This window comes from Quercus suber, unplaced genomic scaffold (genome assembly GCF_002906115.3).
Source record: "Quercus suber isolate HL8 unplaced genomic scaffold, Cork oak 2.0 scaffold_24, whole genome shotgun sequence".
Taxonomy (NCBI): Eukaryota; Viridiplantae; Streptophyta; class Magnoliopsida; order Fagales; family Fagaceae; genus Quercus; species Quercus suber.
This window is the reverse complement of record NW_027069489.1, coordinates 517151-532015: the sequence shown is the minus strand read 5'-3', so window position 1 is coordinate 532015 and position 14865 is coordinate 517151. Positions and strand designations below refer to the sequence as shown.

Below are 14865 nucleotides of genomic sequence, written 5' to 3'. Positions count from 1 at the left end.
CAATACCCAACACTATTATTACTCTTTTTTCTGCTCATAGTGCTTATAAAAATGATTTGCCACCCTCTCCACCAAGAAAAAAGAGAGATTTTCAACCTATCCTTGTCCCCTTACAGTGCTTACAGCCCTGTGGCTATGGTCAACGTACTTAATGGAACATAATTTTGACTTCTGAATAGAATTATGTTTGCCAGCTTTGGGTTATAATTACTACTAAAATATCTTTTAAAAAAGATAACTTGAGGATAGGACAACATCATTATAAAATAGAATTTAAAAAATTAATAATGGGACAGATGATATATGAATATATATATATATATATATACACCATAATTCGAGATGTATTTGTAAATCAATTAATAGATGTATAACAAAAAAGTGATACAAGTTTGTGTTAATTTTCAGGTTTATCCCATATTGAAAGATTACAAAAGCGTTTATAAAGTAACACAAACACCAACAAAAATAAAGTAATTTGAGAGAATCTATGAACATGTAAAAGTTGTTTTTTACATTAGAAATAACTAATTTGTGTGATAAAGATTAGATAGTGATATTTTATTTTATTAAAATAAGTAAAGATGCATTAGATCATAATATGTGGAAGTTATTTTTCAATGCAGAACTAATTGATTTTAAAATATAGTTCATATGCATTAGATCATAGATCATTGAAGTTATTTTATGATACATATATAACTCGATCGAGATCAAATGGTGATTTTTTTTTAATCAAAATAAGTTAAGATGCACTCGATAATAGACCGTGGAATTATTTTCTAATACATAAATAATCGAGATGAATTCGATCATAAACTATGTAAGTTATTTTATGATACAAAAATAACTGATGTGTGTGATCAAGATCAAATGGAGATGTTTTATTTAATTATTTTATTAAAATAAGTTGGGATGCATTGCATCATTTCTTATGGAAATTATTCTCTGATATAGAAATGATCGTTTATTAAAAGGCTACTGGTTATTATGAAAAATCACACTGTTTAATTAGAAAGGGTGTCAATTCAAATGAGTTATATCTCTTCATTGTCTATAAATTAAGGGTCTGAACCATAGTCAAATACACAATTTCGTTAGAGTTTCTCTTAGATGGAGACTTCATTTTTGTTGTTTGTAGTTGGTGTTTTTGTTGTATCTTAGAGGTGAATTGTTGTTTACTCTTTCTAGTGGGGCGGCAATTATCATCTTAAAAATGTTTTTCTATGCGACTCAAACTCACATTAATTTTCTAATCCTTCTCAATTTCCTCAACCCAAAAATTGTATATCAAACTTAATAAATATCTTATTAGATAAAGACAAATATTACTTTTCTATGACTGATCAATTGTCATCTAGTTAAGTAAATAAATAAATAAATAAATAAAAACTCGATAAATCGAATTAAAAATTTAGCTCATGAAATTTTAAAGAACCAAAGTAATCAAGTATCCAGTATTAATTCTTCTCCCAAAAAAAAAAAAAAAAACCAACAACAACAACAGCAACTAATCCTTGGACATTTATTTTAGGACGTTCTTTGTGATTTTAGCGCTAGAATTCAAAGGTGTATTACATGCTAAACTGTCAACAAATGTTTTTATAGTAATATATCAATAATTCGTAATTGGAAAAAATGCAAAACTGATCATCTAATTTTCAGTCTTTTTTCATTTTAGTCCTTTAACTTTCAGTTTTGTCATTTCAATCCCCTACCTTTCAATTGTTGTCAATTTGGTATTTTGTTAAATTCCAGTTATGTCCTACTGTTAATTAAGCCAAAACGACGTCGTTTTGACTCTTTTTTTTATAAATAAATTTCAGAATTTAAAGAAAATTAATAAAAAAAAAAAAATCGGTCGTTGCTTGGGTACCCTAGTAGTGATCTTCTATGGCGAATGCAGGTACCTTCTTACACTAGCTCTCCTTTCTCCTTCTATATCGATTAATATAGCTTTCTCTACATAAAAGGTATTGATTTTTTTTTTCCCTGTCATACAGTCACAAACTTTCCCCTGTTCACAAGTTCCTACAGGAACACGATTCAGTCAGCATCGGTTTTCATTGATCGATATGATTTAAGGTAGTCATGTGCGTATGTGTGTGGTAGTTCGTTGCGTGGGTTTTGATTTCAGGTAAGGGCCTAAATGTTTTTTTTTTTTTTTTTTTCCAAAATTTATTAAAATAACTGGAGTTTAACGGAGTGCTAAATTGACAAAAATTGAAAGTTAGAGGGCTGAAATGACAAAACTGAAAGTTAGAGGACTTTAATAAAAAAAGACTGAAAGATAGAGAGTCAGTTTTCAATTTTTGCCTTCTTAATTTGTAAATACATAAATTTAAAAAGAAAAATACAATAAGGATTAATAATAAACCATCTAAGTTCTTGGTAATATTAGTTAGATTTAATAAGTTTAGAAAAATATTTGGTTCTAACTATTAATAGAAAGATGACACGTACCGTGCTATGTGTAATGCACATAATTCACTTTTTTTTTTTTTTTGAAGATACTCACTTGATTAGTTGAGTTAAGTGAATCATGATCATTACACATAATAAATATAAATGTCATATTTCTATTGATGGTTGGGAGCTCAAAACTCCGAACATTTTCAAAGCCAAACTCTTATTCGTAAGTTTATATTTAACAAACCACATTAGTTTAGCTTAATGTATTGAAGTGATAACATTAATTTGAATTAAATAAAAAATGAATTAGATTTAAGAATTATCCTTTGAATAAAAGGAAATCAATTAAAGTTTTATCTATAATGAGAGTAAAAAATATTTGGAGAAAAGAAAGAGAACAATTAGGGAAGAAACTTACATATTTTTACTATGATTTGATATGGAAGAATGATCACATAAAAGATGCCACCCACACCCCTAAATGCAATGTGAAAGTTTGAAAGACTATATATTAAACTGTGTAATAAAGTATAAGGGTCTACCTTATTTATAGATAGACAATGTATGTTGTATAAGTAACCTACAATTATGGGCCTAAGCCTATTGAGCTTATATTCTAATATTATTCTAAGTTTCTAACATGAAATTTGCAAAAATGAAGTGTAAAAGAAAAAAAATAAATTGTCTCACTCTCACTTTAGTCTTTTAAGCAGAGTGTAAAAGGAAGCATGTAGATTTCTTTTTTGGTAGTCACGAAAGAATTGAATCACTGATAAAGTCTGAAACACTGAATTTGTATATTCCCTTTTATCTTTATTGCCCCCAACGAGTTTCGAGCCCAAACACACCCCATGGGTGGAGTCAAGCTCAAATGTGCCAATTAACGAAGGGGTCGTTAGTAAAAAAAGGGTTGATTACTATTTGGTATATTTGAAAACTCAAGTCACAAATTATGAATTAATAACAAGCTAATATTTATACACACTTTTTTATTTTTTGGGATCAAGAAACTAGGACAAGTGTGAGTGCACCTTTTAAAGAGCTTAACCTGCCAAAAAAAAAAAAAAAAATGTTCTTATCTAATCTTATCTTCATGTTTGGTGTTAAACTCAAGTCATGTAAGTTTTAATATTAATTAAATTAAATTCACTTTTGAAGAATTCTCATCAATAAATCAAGGATAATCCTATATAATATATATATATTTTTTATTATCATCATATTCTATACAAAATTATGTACTATGTTACTGTATTGTCACTTTTCATTGCTTTTATCTTTATTAATTTAGTTTATACATTACCAAATTATCTTTAACAAGTATCCCTTATCTCTTTATTACTAAAAGCCAACCCTCTGTCTTAACATTCTCATTCATCTATTTTAACATTCTCATTTTATGGACTTCAAATTCAAGAATAATATTATAGAAGATACCCCATTGAGCAGGGATCTATTTGAAAATGTTTAGAAAATGGCCAAGATGGTACAAATGTTCCAATTTCAATTGACACAATGCCAACAAAATGTCTCTCAAATGTCAACATGATTGGTATAGTTGTGAACGTGAAACCCAGCAGATAACCCCTTTGACGTCTTTATCAGAGTACTATCACCAGATTTTATGTCGTTTGCTGTAATGATTCATCATTATAGGGCAATTTACAGGCAGCCAAGTGGTCCTTTGACTTGTATTGGCCAAGCATTTCGGCAACAGTTCTACAACGGCATTGGTTTCCAGGGCGGATCACATCCCCATAAACAGCCATTTCAATTATATCTAGCTCCTTATCTGCAAGTTGGAAAAATTTGTGATTATTGAATGAAAACACGACCTACTGATACATAAGAAACAAAAGAAAATGATAAGAAAACAATGTACACTCAGTAGGTAAGAAAGCAGTCATTCCACTAAAAATAATTTTGTTTAAGCTGATAATTGCCATTTTTTGGTAAGAGAAAGGGGAGATTGAAATTATCAATGCACCTGATATACTGCACCTTCCTTTCATATAAAGGTAGACCCATTTTTCATTGAATGCAAGCTTTTCACCAACGAAGGAATCTGAGGTTCAGCCCCACCTTAGGCAATGAGAGCCCTAAGCCCACTATGGGTTGGGGAACTCACGGTCATTTCAAAAACTTCAAAATGTGGTGAAGTGTTTTTCATCCCCAAGCCTATGTTCCTCATGGAAACAAGAATTGATATATGAGGTGAATCGGACTAGGTTTACATCAAGCTTGCTTGGTGAAGCCTGACTGCCTAAAGGCTATGGAGGTGGCCTGCCTTTGGAGTGGGGCTCCAAAGTGAATGTGGAAGTGCAGAGTTACTCGAGACATCATGTTGATGCACAGGTACAAGTGATGATGACCCAGGTGGTTGACAAGGTTCTATGGTCATCCCAGAGGTGAAGAAGAATTGTGAAAGTTGGGATCTCCTTCGCTCATTGCATCACCAAGTTGATATGCAGTGGCTCTACGCTTGAGACAAATTGATGGAAGTAATTTGGGGTGGGTGGCAGATGGCAAGTTTCATGACAGCTCTAGGTGATTGTTTACTTAAAGACAGTTTCTGGGGCTCAATTCATCTGTAATAGTCAATGCAGTGGTACAGAACTAGTGAGAAAGCACTTGGACCAGGAAGTGGCTAATGTGAGTTGACCTCAGCGTTTTCTGCATGCTACAGTCCAACATCTTTGTATGACAACCTTAGATCATCATGCACTTTTCATTGACATCAAGGGCTATAATGGTTTCCATGGTTTAAGGTAGAGGCAAGAGCTGGACGACACACCTGGAGTGTGAGGAGATTATTGCTCAGGCCTGGAGATCAGAGTTTCAAGGGGCCAAGATGTATGTGGTGTGTTAAAAGATTAAGCGCTGCTGCCAAGTGCTGATAGAATGGACCAAGCCATTGGGGAGACGCTAGTGAATCAGGTGAGGGAGAAGCAATGAGTTCTAGGAGCAGTTAGAAAACACAGATGCCTCTCCCGAAATGTCTGAGCAAATCAAACAACTTTGAACGGAAATTGATACTTGACTTGATGGTGAAGAATTACATCGGAAGCAATGATCCAAGGTGCCTTGATTACATGAAGTGGACAAAAAAAGCATGTTGTTCCATGTTAAAGTAATGCAGAGACAAATGTAGAAATAGGATTACGGGCTGAAGGACGACCAAGGGACATGTCGTGAGCCATTTGAACAATGGGAAGGAGCTAATATGTTGGAGGCAATACCTTCTGTCATTGTCAAATATATACTTGAAAATGTAGCTCTGTCTTAGCATTAATAAAAATAATTTGTTTTATTTAACCAAAAAATCAAATGAAGAGCAATAATAAATGTGTTAAAGGATTCACAAAAGTGATTGGTACAATCATCACTTAATCCCATGTATCTATCTAGTCTATTTAATTGACATCCCTGAATCCCATGTTTTTTTTTTTTTGATAAGTAACATAAGAATGTTATTAATAATAGAAAAAGTGCCAAACCGAGTACATTAGGGATGTACTATGGGGGCACAAATCAGGCAACAAAAGTACAGCAATCAAGAAAAATAGGAAAGGAAGAACAAGAAAAATGAGAAAAGACCACACTCCATTCAAAGAGAGTGTGCAAATAAAAAGACTTAATCTCTAACAAAGAACGTTCACAACCCTCAAAGTTTCTAGCATTTCTTTCACGCCAAATGCACCAAATCAAGCAAGGAGGCACTAATTTCCAAACATCAATGTGACGATGTCATGCAAACTTTCCTTGCCAAGCCTCAAACAACTCAAGAATAGTATGAGATATAACCCATTGAATACCAAACAAGCAGAAAACCAAAGACCACAACTCCCAAGCTATGGAGCAATGAAGTAGAAGATGATCCACCGACTCTCCACAACTCTTACACATATAGCACCAGTCAATCACTATCACACGTCTTTTACGAAGGTTGTTTGTTGTTAAGATCTTACCAAAGGAAGCAGACCAAGAAAAGAAAGCCACCCTTGGAGGAACCTTCGAGAAAGCCACCCTTGGAGGAACCTTCGAGTACCATATCATTCTCCATGGGAAGGAAACATGATTAGGAGGATAGAAAGAGCTATAATATCCTTTAACCTCAAAACCTCTATTCCTTGCAGGCTTCCAACAAACCCTATCTGGGCCAAACCCCTACACAGTCAAAGAATAGACCAACCCCATAAACCGATCAAAAGCTTCTTCTTCCCAATCTTGTGGTAGACGACGAAATTGCACATTCTAGTGAAACCTCCCAGTAGACCAACCCATAACTTCAGCCACCGAGGAATCCTTTGACCTACTAATACAATAAAGCTCCGGAAAGGTCTCTTGGAAAGTACAATCCCCGCACCACACATGCTTCCAAAATTTTACTCTAGTACCATCCCCCACATCATATACAAGGAGTTTAGAGAAGTTCAACCAGCCACTTCTAACGTATCTCCATAGGCTAACCCAATAAGGACTTGTCACATTTTTCGTACACCAACCACCCCAAATATTCCCATATTTTGCCTCTATAACCCTCCTCCATAAAGCATTAGTCTCCATGCCATACCTCCACATCCATTTTCCTAGCAAGGCAAAATTAAAGCTTCCTAACCGTCTTATACCTAACCCCACAACCTGCAAAGGCTTACAGACCTTGGCCCAATTAACTAAATGTATTTTAGGTTCACCACCAATCCCATTCCATAGAAAATCTCTCTGTAATTTCTCCATATGCTTTGCCACCTTATCCGGTAAAGGAAGAAGGGAAAGAAAGTATGTAGGTAAAGACAAGAGTGAGCTTTTAATGAGTGTCACCTTACCCCCTTCAGATAAATACATTCTCTTCCAACCTGCTAATCTCCTTTCCATCCTTTCTAGGATAAGATTCCAAACAGATAAATCCTTAAACTTTGCACCTAATGGAAGACCCAAATATTTCAAGGGCAGAGAAGACTGCCCACACCCCAACAGACCAATCAGAGCCTCCAAATTGTGCACCCCACCAACAAGTACCAACTCAGATTTCCCCAAATTAATACAAAACCCTGACACCTCCTCAAATCTAGCAAGAATTGCTGTTAAATTAGCAATCTGAGAAGAATCAGCATAACAAAAAATTAGTGTTTCATCTGCAAATAAAAGGTGAGACACCATCACTGATAGACCAGTCGTACTAGCCACAGCAAAGCCTGAGAATTGCCTAACGGAGGCAGCCACATCCAACATATGACTTAATGTCTCCATCACAATATCAAACAACAATGGAGATAATGGATCCCCTTGCCGAAACCCCCTAGTACTTCCAAAGAAATCAAATGGGCTACCATTGATCAGAATGGAAAACTTTACAGTTGAAATGCAATACCTTATCAATTTTCTCCATTTCTCTGAGAAACCACAACGTTGAGGCATATACATTAAAAAATCCCAACTCACATGATCATACGCCTTCTCCACATCCAATTTACACAACACACCTGGAACTCTTGACTTCAATCTACTATCAATACATTCAGAAGCAATCAATATGGAATCCAAAATCTATCTACCCTTCACAAAAGCATTTTGTAAATCCGAAATAAGCTCATGTGCCACCCTACGAAGCCGATTAGCCAACACTTTAGAAATAATCTTATAAATCCCACCAACTAAGCTAATAGGCCAAAAGTCTTTGACCTTCACAACATCCAGTTTCTTGGGAGCAAGAAACGAAGCATTAAAACTCTTCTCAAACACCGCCTAAGTATGAAAATTATGGAATACAACAATTACTTCTGTTTTCAAAACACACTAGCAAGACTGGAAGAATGCCATGGAAAAACCATTCGGGCCAGGAGCCTTATCACCATTAAAATCATTGATCACCCCAAACACTTCTTCCTCCTCAAAAGGCCTATCTAGCCAATTGGCATCTTCCACCGAGATACTAGAAAAGTCCACATCATCTAAGATAATTCTATGAGCCACATCCTCAAAATAAAGCTGTCTATAAAACTGAGAGATACAGTCTGCTATAGTTGCCGGGTCCGAAGATAAGTCTCCATCCAGCATAAGCTTATCAATAGAATTAACCCTCTTGTGCGAGTTAGCTGTACGGTGGAAAAACTTAGTATTCCTGTCTCCTTCCCTAACATAGAGAACTCTAGATTTCTACCTCCAACATATTTCTTCCAACAGAGTAACTTTTTCTAACTCATCACGAATTCTTCCCACTTCTACCGTTTCCTCCGCTGACAATCCCCAACTCTCCTCCATATTCTCTAGAACACTCAAGTCCTTCTACAATTTTTTAATCCAATCTTCAACATGACCAAACACCTCCACATTCCATCTTTTCAAATCATTTTTTAGGAGCTTTAATTTATTGGCTAGAATAAAACTCGGTGCACCAGGAAATTGATAGGAATCCCACCAAGACCAAACCCTATCCACAAAACCCTCATCCTTAAGCCACATATTCTTAAGTCTAAACGGCATACTCCCTCTCTGAAAAGATCCACTCTCAAGGACAATTGGAAAATGATCCAAGCACAACCTAGACATCCATCTTTGAGAAACTGTTAGAAACTTATCCTCCTAATCTGCAGAAAACAAGAATCTGTCTAGCCTAGTCTTCGAAGCAACTTCTCTAGAATTTGACTAAGTAAAAGTACCCCTTTGCAATGGCAGATCAATGAGACCCTGTTCCGAAATAAAAATGGAATACTCCCGCATAGCAGCAGTGAAAGAATTAGACCCCAATCATTCGGAAGGGAACTTAACCACATTAAAGTCACTACCCATACACCATGGGACACTCCACCAACTATTCAAGCCACAGAGTTCCTCCCATAAAAACCTCATGTCTCGGTGTAAATTAGGACCATAAACACCAATAAACACCGAAAAAAACTAATCTAACACACTTGTAAACTTACAAAAAATCCAAAATATCCCCACTGCTTCTTCCATTTTATTCACTACCCGAGTGTCCCACATCACTAACACCCCTCTAGAGGCTCCACAAGAACCTAAGTAAGACCAGTCAACATGTTGGCCATCTCACAAGCTACAAATCACTGCTCTATTAATCAGCCCCATTTTGGTTTCTTGAAGACAAACCACATCTAGCCCCCATTTCCTAATCAAATTTCTAACCTTGAGCCCTTTATCCTGCTCATTCAACCCTCTAACGTTTCAAGAAATAATCTTCACACTCATTGATAAGGCACAATAGCCCACTTAGTACTTGCACTCCTTGCTTTATTTGGATCATACTCAACATTCAAGGATGACAACAAGTTCTTCAACTCCTGCTGACGTTTCTGGCCTAACTTGACCAACTTCGTCTAATCACCCACCCCAAGTTTTTGTTTATATTTCTTTTTGGCCTCTATAGCTAATAACAATCCTGTAATCTGCTCCTCAGAACCTTCCAATGAAGTGCTCAAAAATTTCTTAAAAGCCTTTATCTGATTGGTTACCCATTGTGATAGCTGACAGTTATCAACACTCACCTTACACCCAACCTCCTTCACTTGACTAGATACCACCTTCAAAGGACCTCCAGTGGCCAAAGGTACCACAACTTATGGCTTATCACCTATCTCCCAAGACCTCAACCTTTCATCAAATTCCCACATCTCCTTCTTTAACCAAGGAACCACAGATGAAAACTCAACGAGCCCCTCACCCTCATCTACCCAACTAACCCTCTGCCCTTCATTAATAATAGAATCATTACCTGGTACACACTCTCCCTCCATGCTTGAGCAGACCGACATGCAATCTAGAGATTGATACAGTGACAGTGGAAGCACTAATTGCCGTCTATCACGCAATTGTAGCATCCAGTCTTTGGAATTAGCCCAAGACTTATCCAAATCTTCAACCAATTCCCTAATAGTGGGGCTAGGTAGATGAACTCCCTCAAAATCAGAATCATTATTTATAGTGGTTGATCCTTCCGAACCCACAAAATCCTCTTCCCCATCTTCCGTTGCCACTTGAGAAGTCAAAGACACCAACGCCGACACCATCGGGTCACTATAGGTTGTTATCGATTCACTGGATGCCTGGACCATGTTTAATGGTCTCTAAACCCAAGCCTTGCTTATTGACAAGCTTGATCAAGCTCCCACATACACTCTTAAAATCCTTTAGATTAAGATAATGAGATTGAAATTAGACTTGCAATAGTACATCCCAAATAATAGACTAATTTTATTAATCAAAAGCAAATCTAAGAAGCAATCTTCAAACCCTTCCAAAATAATACCTAAAGCAAGGCCGGAACATAAGTTAGATACTTTTCTACATCCTGCAACTAACACCCAAATCCTTTAAAACTTTTAGAGACCACTAAGACATTGGACCATCATATATCTGAAAGTGTTTCATAACCTATATTCTTATATTTCCATGTATTTCCATTTATCCATCTTAGCATTCTCATTTCAAGTACACTTAAATTTATGAATATGTTGCTTCTTTACAACCTAGCATTCAATATCATAGAGCAAAACTAGTCTTATAGTGAAATTTCCCTTTAACTTAATAGGTATTCTATGATCACACAATACTCCTGATTTGCTTCTCCACATCATCCATCTTTCTCTTATCCTATGCTATGATTCACATCCTTTTTAATCTCTCAATCTTTTTGAATTATTGATCCAAGATATTAAAAACAATCCCTCTTTTGAATCTCATGACCATCAAGTCTTACAGTCCTCCTTTCATCTGTGTTTCTCCTTTTACTAACCTTACATTCTATATACTGTGTTTTAGTCCTACTTGATTGACAACCTTTAGATTCAAAGTGTCTAGCCAAAATTCTAACTTAACATTAACTCTATGTCTAGTTTCATTCACTAAAACTATATCATCTGCAAAAAACATACACCAAGCGACTCTCTTAAATCGATTTAGTGAGCTTATCCATCACTAGTGCAAATAGACATCAAGGAACAACGCTAAAGTAATGTATAGATGAATCATACTGAGAACATTTAAAAATAGTTTATTGACATGTATGCATCTGAAGTATGTTTCATCAAAATGAACAATGAAACAGAAATAAATAAAGAAAATTCACTATTTTATGAACTTATTTAACCTAATATGTAACAAGACAGCGGTTCCATTACTAATCCAGAATGAAACCTGAAACCATGTAGGTCTCACAACAATGATGAACAGATATACGATGAACAGATGTGGGTTTGATACTGTCACTATAACTATCTCTTAGGACATCCAAGGGATAGATCACTTGACAGCCATTTGAAAAGGGTAACAAATAACTCATGGCTAAAACTCAAATATATTAGTGATGCAGTGAAAAAAGCATGTAGACTTGAATTCTATGCTTGAACAACAGCACATTGATTTGCTGCCATATACTAGTTGTCAAATTATGGATGTAGGCAAGGAACAAACCTTCCCCCCATCCTGGCTAAAACTCAAATATATTAGTGATGCAGTGAAAAAAGTATGTAGACTTGAATTCTATGCTTGAACAACAGCACATTGATTTGCTGCCATATACTAGTTGTCAAATTATGGATGTAGGCAAGGAACAAACCTTCCCCCCATCCCCTTTTGTAAAGTCAAGTGACAAACACAAGATATTCGCCAACTGGCCAACTCAACAAACAGCAATCAAAGCATACCATGTTGATGACTCTCTGAACCTAAACTGTAGCGTTTCTATGAATCCAAAAGTAAAACATCATTCCCCTAACATGGAGAGTTATTAAATGAGACAATACTTCGAGGAAAACAGAATCATCGTTGAGAATTTTTTTTTTTTTTTTGATAGGTAACTAGAAGGTATAAATCAATGAAGAAGGACGTTCATTTCAAATTTTGGGTCAAGAATAGAGAATGGTGCAAACATACCGGTAAACTTGACATCACAGGAGTAACCTTTCAATTGAGTTGGATCTACATTGTCTTTGTCTGATTTATATCTGTTCACCCTTGTTTGAAGTATCTGACAATTATGATATGTAGATTCACCGCCTGCAACACAACCCAAATCACAAATGCTCAATTTCAAACTGATAAACAGTCCAAAATCTATGTCCTGCTTAAAATTGAAGGAAAAAAAAATCAAGGCTTTAAATACATTGCTAGTTCCTAAAGTTTAGCACATGAGTGATTCTAGTTTCTAAAGTTAAAAGTAATCGGTTTAGTCCCTTAGATGACATGGCAAAACTAAAAATTGATTCGTTATTACTCTAGAGAGACTAAAAGCAACCACTTTAAGTTTTGTAGAGACTAACTTGTAAAAACTACCCCTTTAAGGTTGCGTTTAGCATTGGCTTAAAAAGCTAGATTTTTTTACTATTTAGTTTATTTTTGCTATTATTCATGAGCCCTATTGTACTTTTTAGTATTATTTATAGGTCCCACGGTATTATTTCTTCAGCTACTTACTCCCGGCAAAATGTTTTTCAATTTCAGCTTAAACAAGCTCTTACCAAGTTTCTTAAAAAATAAACGTGATCATTTTAAACTTAGAAACTAAAATCCTATGATACACGGACACAGACATAGGTACGGGTATAGTTCGAGTAATTTTTGAAAATTATAACCATTACGACACGGGTACAACAAATGAAGTGTCCGTGCATTCTAACTAAAATAAAATGGCTTTACGAGCTAAAGTGTAAGAACCTTGAGTTATGCATACAGAAGTTTGACACTTACAAAGAATGAATGAAATATAGAATTGCAGAAACAATGAAATGTATAAGAGAGAGAGAGAGAGAGAGGGGGGGACCTTTGGAGAAGGGGACAATGTGGTCGTATTCAAAGCAGAGGCAGCCTTGGCAGTTGCAGAAGCGCTTGCAGACGACGTTATCGGCGGCGTCCTTGCGCCACCTTTCTGGGTGTCTTCCTGGGACTATCCCTGCATTTGCCCAGCACTTGTTCTTCGCCTTTGAGTCAAAGAACCGAGGCCTCTCCTCACCATTACTGTTTTTACTATGACCACGAGAACGATGAGGTGATGAAGACGAAGAAGAAGTACTCATTTTGGGCTCTCACCCCCGCTCTCTGGTTTTGCTTAGCACTTTGCTTGGAGAGAAAGATACGGGAGCGAGCGAGAGAGAGAGAGAGAGAGAGAGAGAGAGAAGGATCAAGAAAGGTCTATCATCTGCTTGTCATAATGTCCCAACCAGTAAATTCGTCTCCTTTTACTTTAAAAGTCGTACGGGGCAAGCAATAGCCAATGACAATAGATTTTTTTTTTTTTTTTAAGCGCGCGTTTGGACAAGCAGAAAATTTCAGTTTATTTATCATTTTAGCTTATTTTTACTATTATTTATGAGTCTTATTATATTTTTTTAGTATTATTTATAAGTCTCAGTATACTATTTAGTTAACTTTTATTTTTATTTATAGTATTTTTATCAAAAAATTTTCAATTTCAGCTAAATCAGTTGTTCCTAAACAAACGCTAAGAGTGATGTAGATCTACAAAATTTTTATAGAATTAATATTTTCATTATAAATTATATATAGTTTTTTTTAGAACCTATAAATTTAAGCTTATATAGTAGTTGTTATAAATTATTATAAATTATATATAGTAATTGTTATTGGTTCTAATTTAAGCTTATCATAGTTGGGTTACACGTAGCAATTTTATAATACTTCATGAGTATTATGAAATTTAAGCTTATCATTTAAATTATTTTTTTACACCTACTAATGAAAAAAAAAAAAAAACTAGAGGGATAATTAGTACATAAAATAGTAATCCTATTCCTAGTGAAATGGAAAAAATTTAAAAAAAAAAATTTATATTTTTGTAATAGGGCATGAGTTACCCCATCTCTCAAAAAATCATTGATCTAATAATAATTAACAATCATAAATAAACACCATAAATTTCAAATCTTATATTATATTATATATTACTGGAGATTTATGTTTGTTACCTGGAATATTTTTCACATCATACTTGTTGAGAAGAAACCTTCATGCCAAGAAAGTAATGCAGCGGGTGAAAGAGACAAATGAAATGGGTTGCCAAGCTCCTCGATGAAATCGAATTAAGGAGAAAAATCATTCCCGGTGAGAATGTTGTCGTCAATGTATAAAAGAAGGATGAGGCAACGACCATGATGTCGACGAACAAAGATGGAAGTGAGCAACAAAACTTTGTCAAAGCCCAAGGGTTAACAATTTAATGTGGATTAAAACCACTTAACTTTTTTTTTTTTGGAAACTGGACTGGATATTATTCAATTAATTAGAAACAGATGAGTTCAAATACAAAGCCTCAAGGCTTGGGGGAGGTTGTTCCTCCAGCCAAACATATTCCTCACTTACATTTTTAGCAAACCGGGCCAAAGAATGAGCCACCCCGTTAGCACTGCGTCTAACACAACTGGCTGAAAGCTTACGAAACTTCAACGCCAAGTAGCGAGCATCCTCATAAATATTTCCCAGCAT

General features: G+C 35.3%; 1 protein-coding gene across 1 annotated transcript; it reads right to left on the bottom strand.

Moving 5' to 3' along the window:
• Window positions 1-3828: 3828 nt before the first annotated feature.
• Window positions 3829-13606, bottom strand: LOC111985780 (uncharacterized). Its single transcript, XM_024017429.2, has 3 exons — window positions 13187-13606; window positions 12301-12423; window positions 3829-4204 (listed from the first exon to the last, which is right to left on the bottom strand). The coding sequence occupies exons 1-3, from the start codon at window positions 13437-13439 to the stop codon at window positions 4035-4037; spliced, it is 546 nt and encodes a 181-aa protein (XP_023873197.1). The 5' UTR covers window positions 13440-13606; the 3' UTR covers window positions 3829-4034.
• Window positions 13607-14865: the final 1259 nt, after the last annotated feature.

Excerpts from the sequence above, each read along its gene's own strand:
- LOC111985780 (XM_024017429.2), bottom strand. The coding sequence starts at position 13,439 with ATGAGTACTTCTTCTTCGTCTTCATCACCTCATCGTTCTCGTGGTCAT. Across the intron at positions 12,424-13,186 it reads CATTGTCCCCTTCTCCAAAG|GCGGTGAATCTACATATCAT; the intron begins GTCCCCCCCTCT and ends GTTGTGTTGCAG. Across the intron at positions 4,205-12,300 it reads CTGTGATGTCAAGTTTACCG|ATAAGGAGCTAGATATAATT; the intron begins GTATGTTTGCAC and ends TCCAACTTGCAG.